The sequence below is a fragment of the Ammospiza caudacuta genome, chromosome 2 (assembly GCF_027887145.1).
Source record: "Ammospiza caudacuta isolate bAmmCau1 chromosome 2, bAmmCau1.pri, whole genome shotgun sequence".
Taxonomy (NCBI): Eukaryota; Metazoa; Chordata; class Aves; order Passeriformes; family Passerellidae; genus Ammospiza; species Ammospiza caudacuta.
The window spans coordinates 58,641,491-58,669,350 of NC_080594.1; the positions used below are offsets into that span (position 1 = coordinate 58,641,491).

General features: G+C 41.0%; 1 protein-coding gene across 2 annotated transcripts; it reads right to left on the reverse strand.

The window, feature by feature from the left end:
- Positions 1-22: 22 nt before the first annotated feature.
- On the reverse strand, positions 23-26,595 carry ITM2B (integral membrane protein 2B). Of its 2 annotated transcripts, none has more exons than XM_058824731.1 (6): positions 26,362-26,595; positions 9,562-9,690; positions 7,230-7,433; positions 5,163-5,273; positions 1,897-2,047; positions 23-737 (listed from the first exon to the last, which is right to left on the reverse strand). In XM_058824731.1, the coding sequence occupies exons 1-6, from the start codon at positions 26,458-26,460 to the stop codon at positions 649-651; spliced, it is 783 nt and encodes a 260-aa protein (XP_058680714.1). In that variant the 5' UTR covers positions 26,461-26,595; the 3' UTR covers positions 23-648. The 2 variants fall into 2 exon arrangements, with proteins under 2 accessions (XP_058680714.1, XP_058680713.1); XM_058824730.1 differs by having other exon boundaries at positions 7,230-7,436.
- Positions 26,596-27,860: the final 1,265 nt, after the last annotated feature.

Here is a 27,860-nt window from a genome sequence, read left to right on the forward strand (position 1 = left end):
AAACACAAGACTTTTAGACAAACAGGTTTATAAGGTTTATTGTCCATTGCACATACATGGATTATATACAAGTTAGTAACATAAGTTACTTCTTAATTTTCTAGAAGATTGTTACAGCAAATGCCATTTTAAAACATCTACTCAGAAATCAATCTCAAAAAGGTAAATATGACAATATTTTAAGAACAAAACAAATTGCACTTGGTTAGGAGAGTCAAATACAGGTTTGTCTATATGCTGTAACAAACTATATAGCAGGTAATATTACAGTTAGAAGTAGCTCTTGCAGTCCATTTGTACATTAATAATTTTTTTCAATTTTACTTATTTAAAAACTGGTGAATATTTCAAAGATTTCTTCTTCTTCTTCCTAGTATTTGAGATTCACATGAAATGCACTAGCGACTAAGTCTTTATACAATTCCTATTCAAATATAAGAAGAACACCACACCTGAAAATAAGGAGAAAACTGAAACGTACTGATTTTACATGTATCATGAGATGAGAAGTATGGAACGTATGTTCAGCAAGAAAGCCCTGTCCACTACTTACAAAAAAAAAGATTTTAAAAAATAATCACTGCACACAATACAAAGGGTGGGGTCATACTGTACTTTTTAAACCTCCTGTAACAGTACTATTCCTCATTACTGTTCACAGATGAGTGTTTCCATAGCAAACTTGTTCTCAAAGTGTCGAATCTTTCGGCAGTTGATGGCTTCACGCTTCTGAATTCCTGTTGTATTGGGAAAGAACAACAGAGTGTCAAGAGATGAAGGGCTGAGGTACATGAGAGGCAGAAGTTTTATGTTTGCTATGATAAGATGCCACAAGAAATCAGAACTACCCCTCTCCAACCCTCCCCTCCAACAAAACACACAGAGGCACACATTCAGATGTAGAAAATCAATTAGCAGGAATGATCCTGAAAGTGTGGTGAACCAAATCCCAGTACTGGTTTAGTGAAAACCAACCTGCCAAAACCCCCCACTGGCTAGTTTTCAACTCAGATCAGTTCCCAATCTCCCTTTCTGTACATCTGTAAAAATGCATTTATTACTACAGGATAAACATACTAAATTTTTAATTGGATTTTGCTATTAAAACCTTTTCATTTTCAAACATCAATCTAAATTGCTTTTATAAATTGTATTTCTTCTCTTTGTTTTCCCAAGCAGTCAGGTCTCACAATATGACAGAAGCAATTAAACTGCTTTGGTGTGCACTTGCACACCATGTGCAGATTACACAACAAGAAATCAAACAACCTAAAAGCAAAAAAACCAAACCACCAAAAAGCAAATCCAAGTACCATCTGAATGCAAATTTTAAGGCAGTATTTAACAGCTCTTCAAGACTTTTCCAAATAATGTTTTTCAGCCATTTTTCCATTAAAAAAGTACCAAGCACTATAATTTTCCTGCGAAGACAAGCTCTTATTGACATTTCACTGACACAAATAGGAAGACACGTAACAATGTATAGATGGCTTTAATGACAAAAAGAAGCTGCAATTCTGCATGTGGACTACAAAGCTAAAGCTTCTCCTGTATGAAAGATTTTTCTTTGTTTTGAGGTAGGGTGTGTGGTTTAGGGCTCAAGACTGAAGAATAGCATCAATGAAAGCCTGAGCTCCAGAAAACACACCCATGCACACACCCACACACACACACACAGACACATTTTGGCACTCCTAGGTCACTGGGGCCTTGAGCACTTTTGCACCATGGCATGACTTATTTGCACACCTACACAAGAAAATATCAGACACACTGAGGCCCACAGAGCTGGTCAGTGCAATAAGCAAGCCTTGCTTTCATTAGAGCCTTCTCTGAACACACTCAGGCATCACTGAAGCCTTTGTTAACGCAGCAGACCATGGGAGGAGGGTTTACCTTTCATGGCTTCCTTGCGCTGTAGCTTGTAGGTTTCCTTGCCACGGCAGAGGCGGTAAATAAAGAATCCCAGCTGATCCACGTTTTCAATGCGATCAGTAACAATCATCTGCTCATGAATCAAATAGGACTGAGGCAAGTATGTTCCAGCCTGTTGAACAAAATGGTAACAGCTCTGTCAAAAACCATCTCTTTGTGGTCCGAGTACACAAGAAATGCTTTCCAGTGTTTTTCTTCAACGTATCTTTGAATTATTTAAAAATATGTATTATCCATTTACTTTCATTCTAAATGTGTAAACTTCACTACAGTACAGAAACATGTAACAATTACATGCAAAAAGGTCACAGAACTTCCATTGATGCTAACATCCACTGCAGGTCCTGCTACAGTAACATCAGCCTTCAGCAGGTTTTTTTTTTCTAGCTGTACCCACTGTCACAGGCCAGTTCTGAAATTATCATCCAAAGTTTTCACTTAATTAGTAACAGCCCACTAGACCTAAATGGGAACAACTCCCAAGCAGGAGCTGGCAGAACCCTGATCCACATGGAGATACTCCTGCTGATGAAGCAGGCCAGCTGCAGTACAGTCCAGCTGCAGTCCATGGGGTTGGAAAGCCTTGGACTTATTCACAGTATGGGTCACTGTTCTCAAACCAAAGCCAACATGAGACCCTCTATCCCTGTAAGTCATTATGGTGACTTGTAAGTTATGTGAGTTATTATGGTGAAGCCAAAGTGGGACATCAGGTGTTCCAAGACAATACAGTGAAAAAGGGGAGAGCCACAATGACATACAAAGGCTTTCCAAGCCCTCTCTAGACCCTCCAGTATTACTCTTCCACAGAGGAAATGATGGAGGAATCTGGCTCTGTGCACACCTCACTGTACATGGCTGAAGATGCAGACTTAGCTGCCAGCCAGTTTTCTAACACTGCTATTAAATAATCATCCATTTTTAAAAATACTAAGAAATCTTGTTAAGAGTGGTTCTAATTTATAGCAGTGTAAAGAGGGTGTCCTTGCTTTTAAAAATAAAATGATCAGCTATTGTGAAAACAAATTCAGATTCTGTTGTGAAAGATCTCTGTATTTTTAGTGACAATAAACAACTTGAAATTTCCGCTGTGAAACAAGATCATCTTTTCAGCTCCAGTGACATGTTGAGAAGCTGATTAAATGCTATTATTCCCAGTAAAGAAAGGACTGCATAAAATTCACTTTAAATTTTGCATGAATGAATAAACTATGAATATTTTCTTCACTATATATTGTGAGGAAAACAACGGCAAGTTTTTTTTCTCTAAGTAACAGCTTAGCAAACATCACTCTCCCAAATTATCCCGCTCATTATTTTGTAATTAAATCTCTGCAAATCACTGCATCTTAACTCCTAGTCTCTCGACTCTCAGGAAGGAGTGCTGAGAGAGTGCCAGAGCACAGCACCCAGCACTGGCAGGGTGGGCAGCAGTGCTGAGGCCTTGGGGACCAGCCTGCAAGGGCACTCCTGGGCTCATGCCCTCCAAACCACAGGACCTCCCAGCCACCCCAGACCCAGCCTTCTCAGCTCTCCCTGGGTGGGACAGGAGGAGAGGAAACTCAGTGCTCCTAGGAATCTCCTCTGCCCAGTTGCTGCAGGGGCAATTACCCAGCACTGGGATCCAGCATAGCCACAAATATCATCATTTTTGAGACATCCTGTGCACTGTGTACAGTTAAAATTAGCCAGTTGTCTCAGCAGCAGGAACAAGGTGGATGAGCAAATATATCTGGGTTTCAGTTTTGTTTCCCCAAGAAACAAAGGAGGCCCTTCATGTCTGCACACTGAAGCAAACTGTATCAATATGCAGAAATGTGGAACTTTAGGCTAAAATTATGGTGTTTCTTAAACACCAGAACAGCCCAGAACTCCACCATGTACATAAAATGCCCTCTGCATGTATTCAGAGCTCATTTTAAAGAAACTAACACACTCATTTCATACATTTTTTTGCTGGTGTAACCAGTGTGACTGCAGGTCAGTATTTGCTCACTTTATGTATCTGCAGCATAGTTTTCCAAATTCCAGTTACAAACATTTAGCCTGATTTTCTGTGACATCAAATGCCCACAGCATTTGTTAATACAATGAGAATTAAGCAGATGTCTCATAAAATTAGGGCATCCACTGTTGGGGACAATGATCAAAATTGTTTGCTTTTGCACGGATTTTCAGTTAAATGTGTGATGCCTGGTTATCCTCTTACTTGTAAACCAAGCATATTTGATTCTGTACTAATGACAAAGTAGGAAATTAACAGATTTTAATAGTGGAATTTGTGTGATCTAAAAATGGAAAGAAAACAGCACAGACAAAGTTAAAAAAATGGGGTCACTGAGTTTTACAGACACCACATCATCCTTATGTACAGGAAATGAAAATGTGGTTAAATAGCCAGTCTCAAAATAGGAAGCAAAAAAGCATCAAAGGACTTACTTGTGGTAAATTTTCACATGAAATTTATTTATACATACAAACCACTCAGAAATGGCTAAAATGCTTCCTGGAGTCCTAATTCCAAAGCCTTTTTTGAAAGATGCAAACCCAAATATGATGTAACTGTTCTAAAGTTACAAAAGCCCAGTAGAATATTAAAACATTCTCCGCAAATCTTAGCGACATTTCATCACCTCTCTTCCCCACTGGGCTGTTTTGCTGTTCTGTGAAGAAACCAGAAGGCCAGAACCCAAGGCAAATACTACCTAAATCAGCAATGGAAAGCACACATTATGTGCAGTGCACAGCAGATCCAACACATCTCGTGTGCAGCACCCTCAAGCCCTGGATCGAAGTGGGGGCCAACCCCAGGCTTTAAACAATGCCCCTGTAAAAAGCATTTCCCAGGCTTATCTACTCCATGCCTTTCAGCTAACCAGTCTTAGTCCAGTGCACACATGCTTTACAGAAACCTCAGTCACAATGGATTACAAATTAAAAAACACAGACTACTATCAAAGAGTCCAGCTACATCACTTTTACATGGTTTTGTCAGCCAAATTTGTAGCACTAAAGAAAATCAGATTTTTTTGCCTTCCTCTGAATTAATGATTCCTTCATGATTGTAGATCATTGTCTAAGTAGGTTACAGACTTTTTTCTCTTTGCAAAGACCTCTAGTGATCATGTGCCTTTTGTGAATGTCAGAGTTCTGCAGAAGGGAAAAAAACCAAAAAAACTTATACTTGTTCCTGTCTTAAGAACAAATTACTTATGATTTAATCATACCTTGATATTGATGAGCAGCTCCAGGAAATTTTTTGGTGGCATAACAACTGAAGTGTTCAGAGGAATCACATAGCACTTATCCAGGCTAAGGTCAAGATAGGCAGTGAGTCTCTATTGAGAAAACATTTATTTTAATCAAAAAACCAAGAAGATCAGAAAACTGTCAAACAGATGTTGCTGAACTGCTATTGCCTTGTACTGTTCTTCAAATTATTCTTTTGTTCACTGTAAAGTCTGTCCAACAAACTCCAATCTAAGGGCAAGTAAAAGTACAACCAAAGGGCAGCCTTGATGAGAGTTTATATTTTCAACAGGGATCTGGGCAAGGCAGCAGGTGATGAGGAGCTCAAATGCACCATGAAAGGAAACTACAAAGGTGTACCTGAGCTGTTATGGAAACAAGAACAGTGTTCATTTATGCTTAGTGCCTTCATTGTGGAACAACAGGACAAAAACCTGGCTCTAATCTTCATGCTTTTATATTTTGTTATAGTCTAAAGAGGAAACGCTGCTGTAAGAACAAAACACAGAAAGAAAAAAAATTGCTACAGATAATGCAACAAAAGTAGTTTTAGGTTCAAAAATATGACTGATTTGCAAGGTTAATGATTATTCATAGTTGAATTATTATCTTTATACAGTACCTGAACTGCAGTATTTGCCACTATTTGATAAAAAGCTCAGGGAATTACCCTGATGAATCCTGCAGCTCTGTTCACTGAGCTGTGTTTTACTGCACCTGTTCTTGCTAAAGAAGATGTTATCTCTAGCTGCTGAAAGCTCTGAGGCTGTGTATGTATATAAAATACTGAGCACCAGGAGGCCAGCAGTCAAAATAATGCCAGGACAGCAATCATCAGTGCAGCTAATCTCATTACATGGAGCAAGTGCTATATCTATGGCAAATGACCCTTGCACTGACCTTTAGAGCAAAGCCTTGAACTTATTACTTCCAAAAGTAAATTTTTAATATTATATTGTTCTTCCTTGCTTCTTAGATGCTGCTTTCTTTTTTCATTTTCTAGTTTTCCCTCTTTAGAGTCTTTATTCTAACTCTTAACAGAAGGTCCCTAAATATATTCTGAAATACTATTTGAATTACATAGCTTGAGCAAGCAATGTTTTCCTCCAAATCTGGCTATGAATATTTGAGAGATAGCACTTTAAACTCCAAAGTTTGCATAAAAAAATAGGACACTTCCCTATTCTTTTTCATCTTAGCTTAAAAAAAGCTGTTCAGTGAAGTCTTCAAATGTTCACAGAGATTTAGCTTCCTGAAAACCAGCTGTACAACATTTCATTGCCATCAGACCGCTCCAACCATGCTGATACAGAAGAGGAAGGCTTCTAATTGTTCTGCAGCTGCTCTTAACACTGAGAGCTGTAGCCCTGTCAACTGCCTTAACAGAAATTTATTGCCATGATTCCTATCAATCAAGGTTATTTCTCCAAAAAAGGAAGATAGCTTTGAAACCTTAGTTCAGTGTCTCTAGGAATCATAGTAGCCGGTGGTGCACAAAGAAATTAAACTTTGGCTTCCCGTGGCATCTGGAAAATGAGCTGTTTTCCATGGTCCTTCTGCTGCTGCTTTGGGGGTTTGAGCCATGCTAGGAGAGCACCTCCAGGAGAACACACCCAGTGACATCAGATGCAATCAGCCCCTCCAAGTAATGTCAAAGCTACCTCAGCCCTTTCCAAATTTCCCTTGGCACCACAGCAGCTGGTCAAATTCTGGCTCAGTGGACTGAGCAGAGCAAGAACAATATTCTTTTCCATTTCTCATACTAAGGAGAGCAAACAGATCCAAGGTTTTTCCCTTTCTAGAAACAGAAGTGTGTTTGTAAAAGGTGGCTTACACACCAGCTGATGATGACTCTATCGTGCTGTACTTTATGCCCAGTTAATAACTGCTTGCAGCCTGCTGCTGATCAAAACATTTCTGCTGCCTCCTCCACCCCTCTGCTTCCCCCCACCAAAATAAATGAGTACATTTATCAGGATGACTGAGGGGGAACATTTTTCAAGCTTTAAATGCTTTCAATCAACTTCTTCAGACATATTTCTTACCCGATGGAAGTCATGGACGATATCAGCAGGATCGCTATCAGCAAATTCAGGGACTGGCACACTGATAAACTCAACATCTTCCTCCTCCAGGATCTGAATATTTTGCTCAATTGTGTGGTAGCGAGCAGTCTGAGCCTCTGCCCCAGGCTCAGGTAAACTTAAGCCATCTTCAATGTACTTTATTCCACAGAAATACACGCCACCCTGCTAAAAACAGTAAACAACCCAACAACAAAAATATCAGTAACGTAGAAGTTTAAAAGTAATATTCTCTGAAGAAAAACTTGTCAGACTAAATTAATTTTTTTGCCTTTAATTTGATTCATACACCAAAGCAGCAGCCAGTTGCTATCAACAACAGGACCATGGCTAAAACCTCAATTACACTCAACACAGAGGGAGTTCTTTGTTTAAATTCAAGGATCCCATAAAGAAGATTCTTAAAATCCAGTCTTCCATGTATTTTTAGAAAGACCATGAAGTTCCTATATCTATATGCATGTGTATTATTATTATTGTTGTTGTTGTTGTTTTTGTTGTTGATGTTGTTGTTATCTCACTGTAAAATTATTACATTTTAAGTCAAATCTAAACAGTTAAATTATTAAAAGTCAAAATTACAAATAAAAGCATTAAAACTGGTCATCCAAATCACCTTCAAAAAGCAAGTCTAAATTTGGTCTTGCTTGCAGCAGTGTGTTGGACTAGATGACATCAAGACTTCCCCTCCAAACTCAATTATTCTGTGAAGTTGCTTAGTTTTACTAGACTTCAAGAGTCTGGACAGTCAATTTCTAAAATACCTTTTGAACAGTTTTAAGAGGTAAAAAAGTAAAAAGAGAAATTGGAATAACTAATTTGTGTCCTTCTGCCAGAGAACAGGTGGCAGGCTACCTAAGTTACGTGTAAAATACAGTTCTGAGTCAGAGGAAGCCATGTACCAAATTTACACACCAAATAGTTTTAGAAATATGGAACTCTGCATATGCACATGCCATCAATTTAAAATTTTTCATTGAAAATGTGTCTTCAGCGCAATGTCAGCTCAGTTCCTGAATGTTTCCTTTAACGCAGATCTGACTCCTAACCAGCAGCACAGGTTCAATTCAATGGCACTTTCAGTTTCACCTCACTGGCAGGTGAAAGGTGGAGCGTCCAGTGCTAAGCACGGGTGAAATGTGCATTAGAAATGCAGCCGGCCTTCAGCTCCTCAGCTCGTTAATACACCCACCCCGATTAGCTGTGCTGTTTAAGCATCATCGTTTGCAACACTTACTTATCCCCTGTAAATTTGGTTAATGTGATAGCCAAATAGACTCTAAACTGCAAGTTCAGCTAGAATTTCTGAAGTTTAATGACTTGGCTTTCCACATTAGCAGCTACTAAAATGGGGGGAAAGCAACAGTCCTGCTATCAGGGATAAGAACGTGATTTTTTACCTTATAATTAGGTGCTCTAACCAGTGGGCTAGAGAGAGTCATGTTTTGCTTACCCTCTCCCTTTCTGGCTCTGTGATCTTGCAAACCCAGCAGTTTCTGAAGCAGGCAGGGCGTGCTCCCACCATTTGGGCAAAAGCCTAGCACATCCAGTACTGCCCAGTGACAACTCCCCCCAAGGGAGACAGTATTTAACTCAGATCTCCCATGTTTCAGGTAAATGCTCCATTTCCCTGGCACTGCTGCCTTCACAGAGCTCCTCTTGCAGCAGTGCTATTTGTTAAAAGACTGAAAATACATTTTGTTAGAGGTCTAATCTTGTCAGTGTGGATTAGACTTGACAGGGCATGTTTAAACCACAGTGACTGTGCTTTTCCCAAGTCCCCTGCAGGGCCCATATTTCTTATCCACGTGGAGGCTAGGGAAGGAGAGAGTCGCCACGGTGCTCTCACAAGCAGCTCCTTTCCTGCACATTAGCAGTGCCTCATGTGTTAGGAAACCTGGGATCAAACAAGGAGGCTTTGAAGGAGTTAATCCACCTCCAGTATTTGGCACTGCAAAAGAGAAAAGAGAGTAGATAAAAATCTGGGACACCACTGGGGCTCCTAAACCCAAGTCCTATTTAGATACAATCTTTTCTCTGCAAAGTGAGGTTTTCAAAACTGTTGCTCTCTTCTATTTGCCAGCTTCACTTCTGCCCTCCTCTGCTGATAGGTAACTTTAGAGAAGGTAAAACTCTAGCCTTTAGAAAATATGAAATTTTGGAAAGAAAAAATAGTTTACTTCCTTTGGTTTAGTCTGTTCCTCCTCTTCTAAATGTTAACATAGAAAGAACAGTCTGTTGCTCCTCTTCCCACAGCGAAAAACAGCCCTCTCATAATGAGTATGTGACTTACCTGGAATGCAAAATATTTGTACAGATAGGCACCACCCAGGAACACACCAGCCAGCATAAAGGCCAGTCCAAAGCACATGCACCAGCACCAGGCCCTTCTCTGTCCAACAGGCACAGCATCCTCAGGGTCCTGCAAGGCACCAGAGAGGGACCTTCAACACACTGTTCCCAGGCAGGTAAAAGAGTACATACTTCAGGCTCAGCAAATACAATCATTGCACCCACCAGAAAAGCCTGTATGCACATTAGCACAAGTGTTTAGAAACTTAGCTTATTTGGTAAAATTTAAAACAAGTCTGTTTAAGTTGAGCTTTAGTAAAACTTGTACTTTTAATGCCATTATCACTGACTAGATCAGGAGACTTAAGAGAAAAATGTAACAAAATCTCCTGAAATACCAAATAATAAACAGTGAGCCACTTCCCAGGTTGCAGACAGAAAAATATTCATTCTCAGGCAACCTCAATGCAACAACAGCAGAGCAAGGAAGTCAACTCAGAAAGGTCAGATTCTGTTTTACCTTAGTATGTGCAATGTAAGTGAACCCAAAGAACCAACAAAATATCAAAGGTAGTAAGAGCAGCAAAATATATCCTTTCCTATGTTGTTCCATCAGAACAAAACAACCCTTACCACAACTTGGCTGGCAGAATAGCCACGGTGGGAATGAAAAAAATATAAAGATGCTTTGTAAGTTGTTGTTAAGGAAGCTTTCTGCTCTATCTGCTGTTCGTGTAATAGTGAAGGAATGACAGGATGTTTCCCCTTTAGGGCACTAGTTTGCATAACCATGCAGTCCCCACAGGCATCCTAAGCAATAAACTGCTGCTTGCAAAATCTTTCCTCTATCAGCCACATTACAATGCTCTCTTCTCCCCTAAGTGTTTGCGTAACTCATATACAAAGTAAAAAAAGAAAATAATAACAACGATAACTATAACGATAACAATAATATTAATATATTGATAAAATAAAAAAATCCAACTTTGAGCTACCCTGTTCTAAGCCAGGATAATCCTGGGAAAACATCTGAATTCAAATAAACACAAAGAAACTCATTACCCCTTTGCAACCACAAAACAATAATGTAGAAGGACGACGGTGCAAAATCATTATGACTGAATGAACAAAAAACCACCCAGAAAACTGAGGAAGAGTAGGACAGAACTGCTTGAGAAGGCTTTGACAGGCAAAGTTGTTAGTCAGTGCTCTGCCTGATGTGCTGGGTCTTTTTGCTGCATTTGCTAATTAAGATGATACCCCACTTGAACAAAGGTTCAGGTACAGTACCCAGCTGCCTTGGCCCAGTTAGGAAGGAATTCCCCTTATCTGGCTGAAGCAAGTCTGACACCAAATGGAAAGGGGATCCTCCCTGTAAATGTGGGAGAAAGTGGCACTTCCTGGAAATGACTCAGCTGTTCCAGAGAAGGGTAAGTAGCATTTTGGAGGGACTTAATTCTTTTCATTGCTTACAGAGGGAAATTCCTTGGTTAACAAAGTAGGTACCTAATTCATATGCAGCTAAAATTAAGTGATACGAAACCCACCTTTACAGTACACTGCAATTACCTTTCATACAGAAGTGGCAATGCAGCTTCTTTCCCAGGCAAAAGCTGCCAAAATCTGATTCAGTAATATTTAGAGTCAAACTGAAGATATTTCACACATTTTGTTTTACTTTACCTTGTTAAATACCACAGTAAATCAGATTGTGAAATCTCCATCTTTGGAGGTTTTCAATACTCAACTAGAGAAAGCCATGGCTAATCTTGCTTTGGCAACCATCCTGTTTCTAAAGGGAGGCTGCAGCAGATGACTTCCAGAGGCCCCTTCAAACCAACACTTCTGGGATGCATCACAAGGCAAAGTGAAATCAGCAAAATAACATTTGCTGTGGACTGAAAATACACAATGTAAAGACAAGAAACAACTTTTTAACACTTTTAGAATACCAATTATTTAAGGAATTCAGTGTAAAAAATTACAGGATTACTGGATGGCTGATTTTTAACCTGGCTCTTTGCAAAGACTGAGAATAGGATATAATACCCATACTAATCTAATTAACTCTCAGGTCACGTTGAGTCACTGTGGATTCTTCTATAAATCATCTCAATTATAAATCTAAACCAGGTAAACCAAGGATTTTTATTTTTATGTTGCCCTGTATCATTAGGTAACTATTTCCCTAGATATTTCAAAGCATATAGGACACCGGATTGAAACTTTTTGTAACAGCTGTACTCAAACCATTCCAAGTTAATGCCAGAAAAAGGGATAGCAAACTGCCTTTGGAATACAATATCAAAATATTTCTTACTGAAGAATATAAACAGTATCTTTAGTCTTTCCTAGACCTGCTTTCATCCCCCACACCTTTTTAACTTCAACCAGAATTATCCATTAATGGAATAACCGCCTCTTCCATTTTTTTTTCCATTATTTCGTAAGTCCAGAAAGACAAAGAAAACATGCACCTGGGAAATGGTGAGGAAGGCACACAGAGTATGAACACCTACCTGGAAATAGGAGTTAATGTCAGATCAATTTTCCCCAAGCAGCCAAAATAATCAGAAAAAAAGAAAGTAACTTTTACTCTTTAACCATGCTAGGAGGAACCTGAAAGACAAGTTTATCAGTATTCTACCTTAAATAATTTTCCTTTGATACATGAGATGTAAGCAATGGGTTTAATACAACTCTTTTATCCTTTACCACAAGCTAAAGGCTATCATTATTATTTCTGAAGGTGTCCCTTGTGGTGGCATGTTAAGCTATTTTGTATTTGTAGTTGCCTATCATTGATTTGTCCTCAGCCTGCCAAAAACAGCCCACTAAATTCACAGCAAGAGTTCAAGCCCAGTTTAGGCTCCTGCTTAGGAGAATGAATGAAAGCACAGCACTTCAGCACAGGTAGAACCTGAAACTGACAACACTGAAAATATTTTATGCTACTGAAAGAGGACAAAGAATTGACTTCCTAGCCTGAAAATTCAGTACATTATTAAGCAGTTTAAAACCAGCTTAAATTAAAATATTATAAATAATTTACTGAAGCCAAATTACATAGGTAGCTGACCCATGGCTAAGCTCCCTGAGCTTTTGCACTGCTGCCATAACAGCTTTGTTTGGGCTGTATTGACCCAAAAGAATAATTTGTCCCTTGCTATAAAAATCTGACCCTCTGCACTGCAAAAGAAGGAAGTGCAATGGATGCTCACTCTCCTTCCAGGTGACTCATGTTCTGCAAAAAAACCCATTAAGTGAAAGCAGATCCCCACTAAGAGGGACAGTGCTGAATTAGCGCTTCTCCCCACATGGTTACAACTGCACTTTGTTCCCCGGCAGCAGCGCTGACTTCTGAAGCCAGAGCACAACATGAGACTGCAGCCTCAATGACTAATTTTTCTCTAGGCCAGCTTTCCACTGCCAGAGGTAGCTCACAAAATAAAGCATCATGTACTTGAGGTGAAGACTGACCTCTAAAAATATGCCTCTCTACTTCTGTGAGCAGTAATAAATAATTACTGTCCTGGTCCCCTTCTTTCCTCTCTTCTGCTTCATCCCTGCCCCATGTACTTTCAGCTCCCTTGTGAATCCTCAGCCTTAAGGTGATGCCACAAAATTCATCTCTGATGCAAAATGCCTTAAGAGGAACTGGATGCAGGCCCAAAACTGGCTTGTTTCCCTTGATGAGCTGATTGTTCTAATTGGAAAACATTTGATTAGCCTGTTTCCCATGGATAAGACATGAAACAGAAGCATCTCTCTGCCACTTGTACACTAAATCCTACAGTGTTGAAATTAAATGGTTCAGGATTTCCCAACCTGAAAAGCTTTAAGCTCTGCAGTAACAATTTCCTTTCAGATAGAAAAGAAGTATTAAATTCTCTATTATTTGAGACTAGCAATACTCAAATCTAGAGTCTTCTCACAAACAAGTGACAAGTTGAGTGCAGTTTTCAGAACAGGTCCCTTTATTGGTGACCACAGCAGTGAATGGAAAACTGCTCTCTGCCTTCTTACTAAAACCATGAAACACTTCTCAGATGGGAATGCTACCACAAACTATTTATCAGAACACTCTCAACTACAGAGAGATGTGCACAAGAACATCTTTATGACAATTAGCATTAACTGTTCTGCTAGTTAATTAAAAAAAGAAAATACTAGTAAATTAAAAAAAGAAAAAGTTAATAACCCCATAAACCTGCAAACACTAGCAGTTATTAATGGCTAGTGGCCGTATTTTCTCTTGCTCTTTTCAGTTCAATTTTAATGCTACTTTTTTTTTTCTTTAATATATGCTGTATTTTAGAATGGCCAAATGCAAGTTTGGGGTAATATCACAAATGTATTCTAAGACGCTCCAATGCTGAGCCACAAATGTGTATAATTAGACTTGATAATTACTTAGATTTTCCCCTTGTGGCTTTTTGTACATAGTGGAATATAATTGCTTTAACATTATAAAAGTAAAGCATTCTATAAACTTACAAGGCATATGTCTAGCTCATATTAAAATGAGTGAGAAGATTATTAGACCTTGTTTTTTTGCAGAAATTAAGGACACATCTATCTAAACCAGATATGATGAACAACATGCTGTGAGAAGTCCACAATACTGTATGACTGCTGGACAGCTATGCAAAAGATAATGTCCCAAATTTAAAAATAGATTAAGATAGCAATAAAAATAATTATGGGAGGGGGAAATGTCTTTTGGAATGAACAGTCTTTGATCCACAGAGAAACCAGATGCAGAGCATTACTGAGTATTACAAACACTACTAAAAATGTCTGCAGCATAATACACAAAATGTCCATAATTATGCATGTGAGAATAACATCTATTACATATACACAAACACATATATAAAAGCTTACAGTTAATGTGGGTAAAACTGGCTGGAAGTTATTCAGAACAGTTTTTCCTCCGAGGTCCTCTGTGTGCCACTTAGCTCACATGGATGGACAGAACACTGTGGGACAGACTGAGTTTCCTGAAGGCAAATATTGACCAACTGCAGCTGTAATTAGTGGAGTGGGAAGAAGGGAAGTTAATGACACTCCCTAGAAGTGTTTTTAATGAGAGAAGCTAAAAAGTCTTTAAATAAAATACTGACCAATGGCTGTACAAACTGAATTCTGTTGGTCGGGCTCGCCTGCTCTGACTTGTAAATACAACGTCTGTAGAAAATCCTCACAAAAGAAAGTTAATTTAAAATGAACTTAATTTAGAAAGAGCTCTGCATTCCTTCGATGGTATTCCTGCCTGAAGACTGCTCCAAGCCTGGTATTGTATTTATTACTTGTTGCAGATGGGAAATTAAGGCAGGCTTTTGCAAGACTCCTCACTTGGCAGATGCTGCGAATCTGGAAGGCGATCATACTGATCTGCCTCTAAAACAGCAATTCTATGCTTACTAACAAAATTAAATTTAAATTTTAAGTACAATCATCTTTCAACTTGCTAGCTGGGAAAAAACATTCTAAATACAATAGATGCTTGAGAGATTTCTCCCTTGTCCAGCAAACAAGCTGTGGCTGTTTATATGCAGTTGGTATCTGAACATGGCAACCCCTCAGTGCCAGCAGTGCCAGTTCTTCTGTCATGACAGACAGGGATTTGTCCATCTGACCAAAGGCTCTCTGCCTAAAGAACAACATGAAAACATGACATTAGTTGTGCTGCTGTTCACTGTAGTCACATAGCCTGAATAACCAAGGGGATAAATCAATTAGAGTTATCCATTAGGCTGTTGGTACTATTAACCTCTTCTTCTATTTCTCCTATCTGTATATGGTCTTTGAAATAGTATTGTAAATACAAAATCTTTTAGACAACACTAGGAAATCCAGAAGTAAGAAGAAATTAAATTCCAGGAGCTTTACAAGTTCAAAGTCCAAGGTTGTTTTAATTGGTTGAAAGTTATCTTTGATGAAATAATGGGGGAGTTTTATTAAAACATTCAGTGTCAGTCAAATGACTCATTTCATTGTTCAAACATTGTAACTATAACAGAATAAAAACATCAGTATAAACAGCCAGCTCAAGATCATCTTAAAAGGCAAATGAGAGCTGGTGGGCAGGAAGGTAGCTGCAGCTGCATGTATTGGGAGAGACAGAGGTGAAGAGAGAACAAAAGCTGGGAAACAGGCAAGAGTAGGGGAGCAAGAAATAAAACTCAGAAATATGTTAGAACATGAAGAGTTCAAATTTTCTGCAAGAAGTAAAGGAAAATTACAACTGTAAAGTCAAGGTTAAGGACAGAAATCAGCAGTTCATTCATAGCTATGTGAGAGACCACAAAAGCAGCATGTACTGAAGAGTAATCCAGCAACTCCCAACCAACATGAGTAATCCTGATTTACCTAAACACTGCCTTCATTTCTGAGATAAGAGACTGCAAACCCTGATGGCAGTCAACAATTAAAGAGGATGGGTAAGGAAGGAAAAAGCCTGTAACTATTCAAATTGCTGTTTTGGTTAAATTTTGGAGAAGTATTAAGATAAGTAGTTGTTAGCTTTGGTCTTACATGAACTAGAAAGTGACAGGGTACTTAAATGGCCTGGAAGTTGTATTTTTAGACCAGGTAAAGACTTCTTTTCAGGTGATTCACCTGCACTTTCGGCTATATCCTCATCCCAGGCTGTCTACAGCACGTGTATAACTAACCACACACTGTATCTGATGTTTTCTTCAAACTGTGTTCCCCAGATTGTTCCTCTTCTCTGTCCAATTTCAAGCTCTACCAGCTTCCTTCTCTGAGCACTTATCCCATGTCTATGTTCCCTGCATCTTTCCCCACCCAAAGCAGAGCTCTCTGGTATCTGCCACACACAGAGTAACTGGGCACACCTTATCTCCATTTCCTCCCTTCACCGTTGCACCAAGATAAACCACTCATCACCACGCTCTGGTGAAGAGCAGCTGGGCTATGGCCACAGGACTTTGGTCTGCCACATCAACCAGCACAGCACTCCTGTGCCTCTTGGCCTGTGCTTTCACTGCAGTCAGGGCAAGGACTGCCCTCCTGGGTCACCTTCTGTACAGCTATCAGCACCACAGGACCTTAACATCATCTTGTACTCCTACTGAAACACTTCTTTTACTGCATGACCCCAAACACTGGCACAGCTTTCCCAGGGAGACTGTGAAGTCTTCCATCCTTGGAGATACTCGGAAGCTGGCAGGAGGTGGTACCAAGCAACCAGCTGCTAGAGCAGGGGAGTTGGCCCAGATGACCTCCAATGCCAGCCATTCTGTGATACACATCTACAGTTTTTAAGTAACACTAATACTATAGAGGATGAGGATTAACAAACTCTAACCACTTGCTTCATTTAAGGAAAAAAAAAAATAAATCAGACTTCCAGGAGTGCTGGGTCTGTGCTAGACAAGTAATAAAGCTCCACACATCCTTTACTTCGCTTTGGAGTTTTATGATTCTTTTGCCTTCTCCCCACTCTCTGCCATAAAAACTTCAACAAAACCTACAACATTTGGAAAATGTCTTGCCTCTAAATGTCTCAGTGTGAAAATCAGGTTTATTAAGAAAATATATTAATGTTGCTGAATTTTTCTATGTATTTTCATAAACTGGAATGACAGAAATTTGTTCTGCATTCCACACTTAAGTTTTCTCACATATTTAAAGGAAAGAGAAGTGTTCTGGTGCAAGTTTGCAAGTGATAGACCAAAACATGCAGGTGGAAAGCTTGCACAGGTATCTGGCAAGAGGGATTAATTTTTTAAACAAAAACCCTCAAGCCGAAGAAGTCATATGGGACATTCTTCAGAATGGATTTGCTTTCAGAAAACAAAATCACCACACCCTTTATAGTTACAGAATACTGAACATGGCCTTTCATTAAACTGTCCAATTTTGAAAAATGCCTCATTTTCAAACATTACCAAAATAAACCCTTTACCTATCTGCACTTTTTGACCTACAACTGACTTACATTCCACCATACCCACAAAAACTACACTAAATCAATCTATAACTTTAATGAAGTATTTCTTTCATCTTTATCCTGAATGAGATCAGTGTTTGAAAACAGGAACTTAGAATGTTCCTATTCCACTTTAAATGGATCAATACTAAATTATCTCTTTGACCTTGATTGTTCCAGTCCCTGTTTCTCCCTTACCCTGCTCAATTCTTACATCTGAAATTTCTTTTTTTCTATGACTGCCTGATTCTCAGCCATCAGTATGATGGAACGCTATGTGAATTTAACCTAGATTTCTCTCAAGGCTATTTTCCCAAGTGGCGTTGGCTCTTTCACCCAAGAGATCTCATTAGCATGCACATATGCACCACTGAGCCTCGGAATTTAATAACTCTATTCCCAGTTCAGCCACAGATGGTATGTCATCTCAAGCAAGTTACAAAGGCTGTGTCTCAGTTTCTCTCAAAAGCAGAATCCAGCATCACAAAACGCTCTTGTGAGGTCTGCAGTCCTGCTTCAAAGGAGGGTAGACTCTGAAGCCTGTCTAGGTTGCTCAGGGCTCTTGACCAGTCAAGGTTTGAAAACCGCTAAGACTGACACTTCAAAGCTTCTCCAGGTAATTTCCTCAGCAGCATTCAGTTCTCCTCAAGACTGAAAAATATTTTGCTTTTATCAGTCAGAAGCTCTCTTTTTTAACTTTATGACCACTGTATTTTCAGTCACCTCCCCAGGCACTGGGAGGCTGCTGTTAAGTCCTCCTTGCAGCAGTTTCATCTCTGGGTTGAACAAGCCCCACTCCCTTGGCCGCTCCTCACAGGGCGTAACCTCCAGCCTCTGACTATTGTGGTGGCCCTGCTGGACTCACACCAGTTTGTTGCTGTCTTTTTTGGGATCAGAGAGCTCTCAGCCTTCTGTGATGCCAGCGACTAGCATGCAGCTGAATGTCCACCAGGAGCCGTGGGTCTTTTTCAAGCAGAGCAGCTTCCCAGCCAGGTGGTGCCCAGTATATCCTGATGGTTGGGACGAGTCTGTTCCAGGTACAGGACTTGGCATTTGCTATTTCTGAAACTCATGAGATTTTGTTCAGCCCATTACTGTAGTCTGTTGAGGCTTTGTGAATGGCAGCCCTGTCCTCAAACACATACACTCTGCTAATACATGTATTAGTGAATTAGAATGCATAGTACCTGAACAGCAAGCACAGTTCTCTGAGTGGAAACCATTCTATATGCAAATACAAAATAGCATTTAATTGTGGCAGTTATGAGTATCAGCACAGGAGAGCTGACCTTGGAAGGGTACGTTTAATTATGCTCTCTTTCTAGACAAAACTGTTGTAACAAACTGAAGAGCTTCAGTGCAATTACACTATTCCAAGTCTGAAGTGGAGCACACACTCCAGCGCCCAGCACCTGGCAGCACCACCCCCTGCAGGATCCCAGACCTGGCCAGCGTTCAAACACCTCACCAAGAGCTTCCCAAAACTGCTCACTGCACTGTGCAGCAGCCTCCGAGTCGTGTCTGGCCTCACAACCTTGCAAAGGCTGCTGCATTTTCAAATGTGTGAGTTCAAGGCTTTTCTATTTCTGTGTAGGCTTTATCCTTTAAAATAAATAAATAAATAAATAAACAGGCCTTAGTGATTCAGCAACTATGTGAGATACACCCCAGAGATCACTGACCCCTCCCAGTTATGATCTCTCCAGCCTCCTCTTTTTCCACAGTCATTCCACCATCTCATTGTACCCACAAAAGAGCAGAAAGCTGCCATCAAAGCAGGAGTTTGCTGAACACTGGAGTAAAGACAACCACAAATTAACCAAGGACTTGCATTCAAGGAACTCTACTCTTAAAATGCCTGTGGGTTTTATTTTTATGTGTTTATATATATATGAAATTATATGTATTGCATACTTAATAATATATCTTTAACTTTAAAAATTTTAGAAAAATATTTGTGTAGACACACACACTGACACTACATGGAAAAGCCAAACAAGATACCAAATTATTTTTTTTGCAGGATCTCTATACTAACTGTTGGGCAAATATGACTTTGGCATTTTGTCATGATGAATTTTGTACAGCTGTTGCACAGAGGACCCTTGCTTGCAGATGACACATGGATCACACAGGAAGGACCTAGTCCTTTTCTGTAAGTCCCTTGTGGTCCAAACCCTACCTAGATCACATGATGTCTGCCACCAAAACCATTTCTGACTTCATTGCAGAGCTCAATCTTATTAATTATCTCATTCCTTTGGTTTACCACATCTATAAAATTAGGACAGATACCCGAATTTTATAAATTAGCATGCTTTTCATCTGTAGATTCAAAGTAATTTCCACTGAGGATAAAAAGCAGTACATAAATAGTAAGAAAATGAATGTTGTATTATTCATACAGATCAGGAGACTAAAAGCAGATAATGCTAACCTTTGTCAATCACAGCACAAGGGGAGAAAGGGGAGAAAAAATAGGGAAAAGAAAAAGGAATCTGTGCAATAAGCAACAAAACATATAATCACTTATTACAGCTGCAGTTACATTTTTAAAATGTCATAATGTTTTTAGAAGTACAGAATAAAGAATATTTAAAATTACTAGGACTCTAAAAGGCAGTGTTTGTGTTTGAAGGTATTTCCTGAGGGTCACAGAGAGGGCTATTTTCTTTTTATGAAGAGCTATCTGATGCCTGTAGCTACCGGCTACTGGCTAGAAAATACATATAAAGCTGACAAATATTCCAAAACCACAACTGCAGAACAGTTACCTGAAAACATTACTGGAGGCAAGTATGCTTACCATTCTTACATACCCCCCACCCCAAAGACTATTAGCATCAATATTTACTAAAATGCTGATAAGAAAAAGAAAAAATCAGGGGAAAAACCTAGATAAATAACAAAGAAAATAGATTTGAAAATAGAAATTAGTCTATAAAACCACATCTGTTAGGTTACATTTGCAGCTGCAAACACTTCATTAAAATACTTAACAGAAGAAAAACATAGATACACATTACATTTTAAAATTAAACTTTCCTTGAAATACATGTTCACATGTTGGATTAAATATTCATTATAATGGAATGAGTCAAAACCATTTCCCTTGAAAATACTGCTGATTTCAAGAAAATTTTCTTTCAAATGATTTTCACAGGGAAGCTCAGCTTCTCATTTTGATCCACATCTTCAGAAATTAACTAATTTAACTTGACCTTTCCCATTGAACAGAACCTTCATTTCAACAGCCTCTGTTTAATTGGTATTCTTCATACTGCTACACAATGTTAATATCTAAACTAGTTTCTTGAGGCTTATCAAAAAGAGTATTGCAGCACAGAAAGACAGGAGTGAACATAATAGAAGTACTTCTGACATTTACTGTAAAGATACATTACAGGGCAGGATAGTTTTTCTAGATACTGCACTAAATAAAGCATCATCTAATTACAGACTCTTCCATACGATGATATTAAGGGGAAAACAACTTCTCCGAATACATTTTCAGGGCAAGGGGTTTCAGCCAAGTGAAAGTTTGGGAAACTGAAGAGAAACTATTTAGAACGGCAGAAAGCATTCCCATTGTCTCTGTAGTCATCCCTGCACTGAGTTCACACGAGCTGTATGGTGCAGCCATCAGCTCTCTTGCTCGGTCAGCCAAAAACGTGAATGATACAAACAACTGACAAAGCAGTTATCACAAAGGTCTGGCAGAATACATCCTGTTTGAAACATTAAATATAATTCTTCTGGGAAATGGTTCTATTTCTCAACCAAAGCCCTGTGCTTGTTATTCAGGTCGGGAGGTTATGAGAGACAGAAAAGGAAGTGAGATACAGAGAACTGACAGAGCTCCTCTGTCCCACAGGTTCGTGCCCATTGCTGGGGGTTGACACCACCTCCTCCAGACCACATTTTGGATTTTGTAATTCCAAATCCCTAAACTCACTTAAAAATAGCAAGAGGTTGTCAAAAGAGCGCCACAAACTTTTAGAGATCTTGGTTTTCTAGTACTGTCTCAATTGCTGGCAAGCCTTTAAGGAACAGCTTTAGGAGCCAAAAGTCTCAAGACCACAGTTACCTTATGTTCAGGAAGCTGCTCTACTTAACCAGTAGCACAAATTCATAATGTAAAAAAAATGCAGGGAAAGGTATCAGCCACAAGGCTTCTTTTCTTAGGAGAAGTCCCTCATTAACAACACAAATTTTGTTCAATAAAACTCCATTTACCCTAATTTATCTTTTTGGGTACCCATTAAGTCAAATAAAATAACAGAACAAGCCCTGGGTACTCTTTGTGTCTGAAACTGAAGGGTTTTCATCTATAGTTTGGTGGATTTTCATTAAAATTTTAGCAACATCTGGGAGAAGAGGGAGAGAATTTGCTCTATTAGGATTTTTTACTTCTGGGCCTCTTTTAAATAATCATGTCTTAATCTCCACATGCTCTGACAGATAGCAGAAGCTGGTTGGTTTAATGACCTAGTTGCATCACAGAAAATAGAGGAAAATACAAAGACTGCTCTTTCCCCAATGGCATCTGGTGTAAGGCCTATAGAAATTTGGCTGGAGAAAGCCTATAATGGGAATATGGAAACTCCTGAAAGAAAAAAAAGAAATGAAAACCAAACAAGACAATCCTAAACGACCCAGCTACAGGGATGTTCCATAAAGAGGGAAAACCTGCTTTCCTAACAGCAAAATAATAACAAAACAGCTATTATGACTATTTTTTAGTGGATACAGTAACTTTTGCATATATATATATATTTAACACCAATTACACAAAATCTGATGGTTTTTCTGCACAGTAAAATCACGTTCACTAGTTGTTGCTCATCAGTACTTCATAGGTGGATCCCTTCATTCTGTGTTTAAAAACTGTCTATTTTAGTATGCTTTAGCTAAAGTTAAGTGAATGATTAAGCTAAAGTGAAAAAAAGAAGGTTAATTTTAAAGGTCACAGTAATAACATTCTTATAAGGAAAAAATGCAGAAAGCTGCTGCTTTTAAAATTCTTAACATTTACACTTTCACACTGAACTCTCTGCATATGCAGTTACCCAATGGTCAGCCACAATACATGTGTGAATCCACAGCTTCTGTGCACAGAGCTGGATGTGGTAAATATGCACCATGTTGAGCACCCCAAAAAGAGAAAAATAGTTTGAAAAGGTTGCCACTGAACCTGGCAGAAGGGAGCAACAGCCCAAGTCACTGAGGGCACAAAGATTTTTGGGAAGGCCTAATCTACTGAAAGGCCTTTATAAAATGTCTGAAGACTTCAGCTGTGCTCAGAACCATCTTTGGCTCTCCAGAGATCTATTGTAGGGAGAAACGTTAAAAGACCGCACATTGTTTGCTTGTTGGAAACTGGGTCATAAAACACCCTATTATAGAGACAATGAGCAAAATGGAAAATGAAATGTGGCCTAAGACCCTTCACTGGGAGTATGCTGTATTTTGGCTGAGAATTATGGCATAGAAGTACCACCCCAACAACAAAAACAGAGTTGTAATGGCTGCCTACAGTAATTATGGAGACACTTTCACTACATGCCATAATCCTGAGCAGTGATTTATGCAGAGACAGGATTAGCACTCTAGATTTTTCAAGTCCTTTTTAAGTAACAACATACTCCAAAGCATAAGACCACTGCCTTCTGCAAAATCCTTTTTTGAAGACATTGTTTCCGTGACACATCCCCTACTCTTCTTGCCTCTTCCTGTCTTACCTTCCCTGATTAATTTCCAATTAGTATCTGCATCAGAAGTTATTGGGCAATTTCTGGGAAAATCAGAGTATTTCTATGCTGTGTCATCAGCATATTTTAGCTGCAAATGCTCTTTGCTAAGTCCTTGGAAGATTATGTATTTGAGAGTAATCCTGCAATGGCAGAGCAGCAGTCTTCAAGGCACTGTGCTGGGAAAAGCTGCAGAATGAGACTGTCAAAGAATTAGCCCAAAAGCTCATCCTGTGAATTTTTATTTTCTTGACATTTCAAAGCATTTGGCTTTATTCATTAATCTCAACTAGTTTACTAGTATCTCTGGCTCAAGTATTTTTAAGTTCTTGGTAATAAAATTGTGATAGTGCAATTCTGTTGAGTCTCTTCTTAGGGTTTTCTCTTTACTTCAGTCCAGAATGCCTTCCGGGACTTTGTTCATAAAAGAAAGCTTCATAAAATGTTGCAATATTTTTCATGTTTACACTTGTGATCCAGATCTAATTATTTTCCTAGAGAAACAATGTAGGAGAAGGGAAAACAAACTTCCCATATATGCTGTTTTGGAAATGTGACCTTTTTCAGTCTACCAGAATTCTTTCTTTCAATATACATTCCCACACTGCCTCCAAACCTCACTTGAAGCGAAGGGTTTTCCAGCAGCGACGTGATGTGAATAATGCATTTGTCAGATGTGGTTTATTTTCTCCCCTTTCCTCCAAAGAGCTGCATAGGCAGCTGAAGTTGTGGATGGGTGGGGGAAGATCTGTTTCTAATGCACTTGTATTTGAGAAGGCGAAGTTCAAAGAGTGGATCTTGCACTTACCTCAAACGTATCAAGTTTTACAAGGGCCCTCAGTTCCTTTCCACCCGCCCCCCCCCCCCGCCCAAAGATCTGAGAATAAGCTCCCAGACTTGAAGAATCACAATACCTCCAGAGCTACATGGCAGTGCTTGTTTCACTACTGTTAATCCTGCATGGATTGCACGGCCTGTTCTACAAAAACTACAGACAACGCTACTGTACCAGATCTGCTTTTATTGATGCTTTAAAACACAAAAGCCCAAAAAAAAGCTTACTCGAGAATTTTGCACACTGTTAGGTGCAGGTCTGCAGATCTGCAGACAAAAGATAGAAATGTGTCAAGGAGAATGTCAAAGACTCATCCCTCAAGAGCGCTCGTTTGTTTTTGGAATTTTCATCTGTACTGAGCATCCCCTCCCAGCAAGCTATTTTGAGAGTGTTTCAAGCTTTGTTCAGGCATGTTCATCCCCTGACAGCAGTGCAAGAACTTTTAAGTAGCTACTGTGAGACCAGACTGCCTTTTGACCTGGTTAATAAGTGTTTACAAGTCTCATTTCTAGGCAAGGAAACCAAAGTTAAGGCAGATCCTGTATGTCATCCTCAGCTGCTAGAATTTGCAGCTCCACATTAAGGAAATCATAGCCAAATGACATGCTTCTGTCAGTATCTGGACAGGGTCGGAAGGATTTGTTCCCCCAGTGTACAATTAGCCAGATGTATTTTGTTTGTTTAGTAGCAGAAAAACAAGCCCAATTTGGTAGGCTATCTGGAAACAAACATCATCCAGGGCAGGTCTGGATTCCGAGGTAATAAGAAAAACCCATTTTCTGGAACATGTAGCTTGAGCTTGTGTCTTGCTTATGTGCTTGGTGTCACACTGACCACCAAATCTGGGGTTAGGAAGGCATTCTACAGCTTCATGTGGGCTCAGGGAAGCCACTACTTCCTAGAGAATAGCACTCCTCTGGGAATACCAGCACCCAATGGGTTTCATATAATTGCAGGCAATCTGAGCAACAAAACTGTCTCATCTGTTGTGGCACACTGCTCTAGAGACTTAAACACTGGTCAGTTTTATCTGAAAGCGCAGTATGCTCAGCGGAAATGTGACATTTAACCACTTGCTGTATCAGGGAGATGTCACCAGAAGCACTTTTCTGGTTCTCCTCAGCTGTGAAATGACAGCGGATTCTGCAGGTGAGGAACCTGGCCCCATCAAAATCACGGCAAAACCTGCACCAGGGCAGGACTTCACAAATTGAACAGATACTGTCTTCCTATGCAGAAATTCACCACAAAGATTTAGGAAATTAATAAACACTATCACTTTTGAAGAGCCAATCTGGTAACTCAGAGGCCCGATGAACCAGAGACTGTGAAAGCAAACGAAAACAGCAAGACACTGTTGTTTATGTGTTGGCCATTTTTCAAGTTTTCGTTCCCTTCTGAAAGAGCTTAGAGCAAATTACACTACTCCGAATTAAAAACTGGTTTTGATTACGGGAGCATAGAAATTGCAACCAAAAACCTTTATATTCTATGCAAAAAACTTAAAAAGCCGCTGCTGTTTTTTCTCCGTTGCTGTTCGCAGAGGGGAGGCGACAGCAGCGCCCGGAGTTTGGGTGCTGTTTTGGGGCGGGGGCAGGCAGCTCTTTGTTCCTTTATTTAAGTTCCGAGGCGAAGTTCTCCGCACCACACAACCACCAGGCTCTGCGAACACGCTGCTGCGGCAAAGCGCGGCCGAACCCCCAACTTCACCCTCCGAGCTCTCCCTTGCCCCGCAGCATCCGGGGTCCGGGAGCTCGCCAGTAGCCGGCCGGAGGGAACGGCAGCGGAGGGAACGGCGGGCACGACCCGCCCTCTCCCCACACAGCAGCTCCCACCGCCGGCCCGACACAGCCAGGGCGCTGCGGGAGCGCAGCCGGCCCCGAAAGCCGGGGTGGCCGCGGTGCACGCGCTGCAGCGGCTAACAAAAAAACCCTCCAAAACAAAACCCCAACAAAAACCCCCAACCAAACAAACAGAAAAACGGAACCAGCACAGAGATCCCCGGAGTCGGCAGAAGCGGAGCCAAGGAGCTCGCCCTGTCAGCCATTTTAGAAGCGTGAGCCGATGGGGCGGCGGGGCGCACCGCTGCGCAGCCTTCCCCCGGCCCGCCCGGGGGCCATCGCCGCGGGCAAGGGCCGTACAAAGCTCGGCAGCGTCCCCGCCGCGCTCCCCTCCCCGGGCTCCGCGCGGAGCGGAGCAGAGCGGAGCGCCCTGCACCGCCGGGCCCCGGAGGGTCGGTCCCCCCGCCGCCCTCACCTTGGCGTCCGGCGGCAGGATCAGCACCTGGCTGTTCTCCTCCTCCTTCTTCGCCGCCTCCTTCTGCGCCAACGCGGAGTTGAACGACACCTTCACCATGGTCGGTCCTCAGCAGCCCGCACGCAGCAGAACGAGGACGAGAAGCAGCCCGCAACGGCGGAGCTTCGCGGGCTGTCCCCTACCTTGCCACCCCCTGCTGCTGCCTCGCCGCGGCTGCCGCCCCCGTCCCCTTGTCAGGCGGCTGAGGAGGAGGAGGAGGAGGCGGTGCCTGACAGGGCGGGCGGAAAGAGGGGAGGTGGTGGCAGCAGGGCCTCGCCCTCCGCCCCTTGCCTGCCCCGGCGCGGCGAGTGGGGGGCTCCGGCCGGGTGGGGGTTCCCGGCGGGACGGTCCCCCCTCTGGGCTCGGTAGCCGAGGGGCCGCGGCTCGGTGGGAGCCTGGCCGTGTCCCGGGCGGTGTGGCCCCGTCCTCAGGGCAGAGACCCTCGGGGGTCCGTGTCCCCCCGCCCGGGGCTCGGCTCCTGCGCATGGAGGAGCCCGGGCTGAGGCGCTGCTGGCGCTGCGCTTCCCGGGGGCACGGCTGGCACAAGCGGTTCGGCTCGCCCCGTGCAGTGCCAGCATTTCCCTGGTTGCCATTTTAATTTGGGGTGCTTTGCGAAAAGAAAATGTTTGGGCCTTATGTTCGTGAAGAAAATCCCCAAAATCCTTCATAGGCAGCGTTCAGGTGAAATCCACCAGTTTTTAAACCCTTGGGGATGGAAGGATGAGAGGAGCACCGGGGAAAGTGGAGCTGTGACTTTCCCCCTTCCTCTCCGGTGCAGTGGGGTAAGAACTCAGTGAACTCGGCACACCATCCCAGTAGGGTGCTCTCCAGTAAAACTCAGTGATGCATATATTGGACTTTGCACTGGGAATATGCTCCAAGAGGTTAATTTTGGTGACTCATTTGGGTAGAATTGATTTCCTGGTTAGAGCTTGGCAGTGTAGTGCTTCTGTCACTCTCAGTGAGACACCAGGCAAGCAAAATGCTGTCCTTCAATTCAGTGGGTGCTCTGCTGCTGACTTAGTCAATATCTGGTCTTTCTCCCTAGAGCATTAGATGGCACCAGGACTGAATTGTCCTTACGCTTTGTACCTCATCATCAGCATCCTTTAAAACTGTTCACCTAGAATAACTAACAGAAAAGCTAACTTAACCTGCTTCATCCTATTTAAAGATCTACAGATAATTTAAGGATTTTTTTTTCTAATGAAGATATAAAATTCACCAAGCAAATCACAGTAATTTTATATGCTCTAAAGATAAAACAGCTGATGGCACAGCTTGCACCCAAGTCTGTAAATTGCCCAGATATTACATGAATTCAATCTAACTACCTTAAGATTCAACAGAGGTTGACTGAAATATTTGCAGATCCTTCACTGAAGTAGAAAACGTCATGGACTCTAAGGAAGACAAAATACAGAGATTTCCCTAGGCAATTTCTGACCATATTTGGTATG

Excerpts from the sequence above, each read along its gene's own strand:
- ITM2B (XM_058824730.1), bottom strand. The coding sequence starts at position 26,460 with ATGGTGAAGGTGTCGTTCAACTCCGCGTTGGCGCAGAAGGAGGCGGCG. Across the intron at positions 9,691-26,361 it reads TCCTGCCGCCGGACGCCAAG|GACCCTGAGGATGCTGTGCC; the intron begins GTGAGGGCGGCG and ends GGTGCCTTGCAG. Across the intron at positions 2,048-5,162 it reads AGCTGCTCATCAATATCAAG|GCTGGAACATACTTGCCTCA; the intron begins GTATGATTAAAT and ends TTTGTTCAACAG.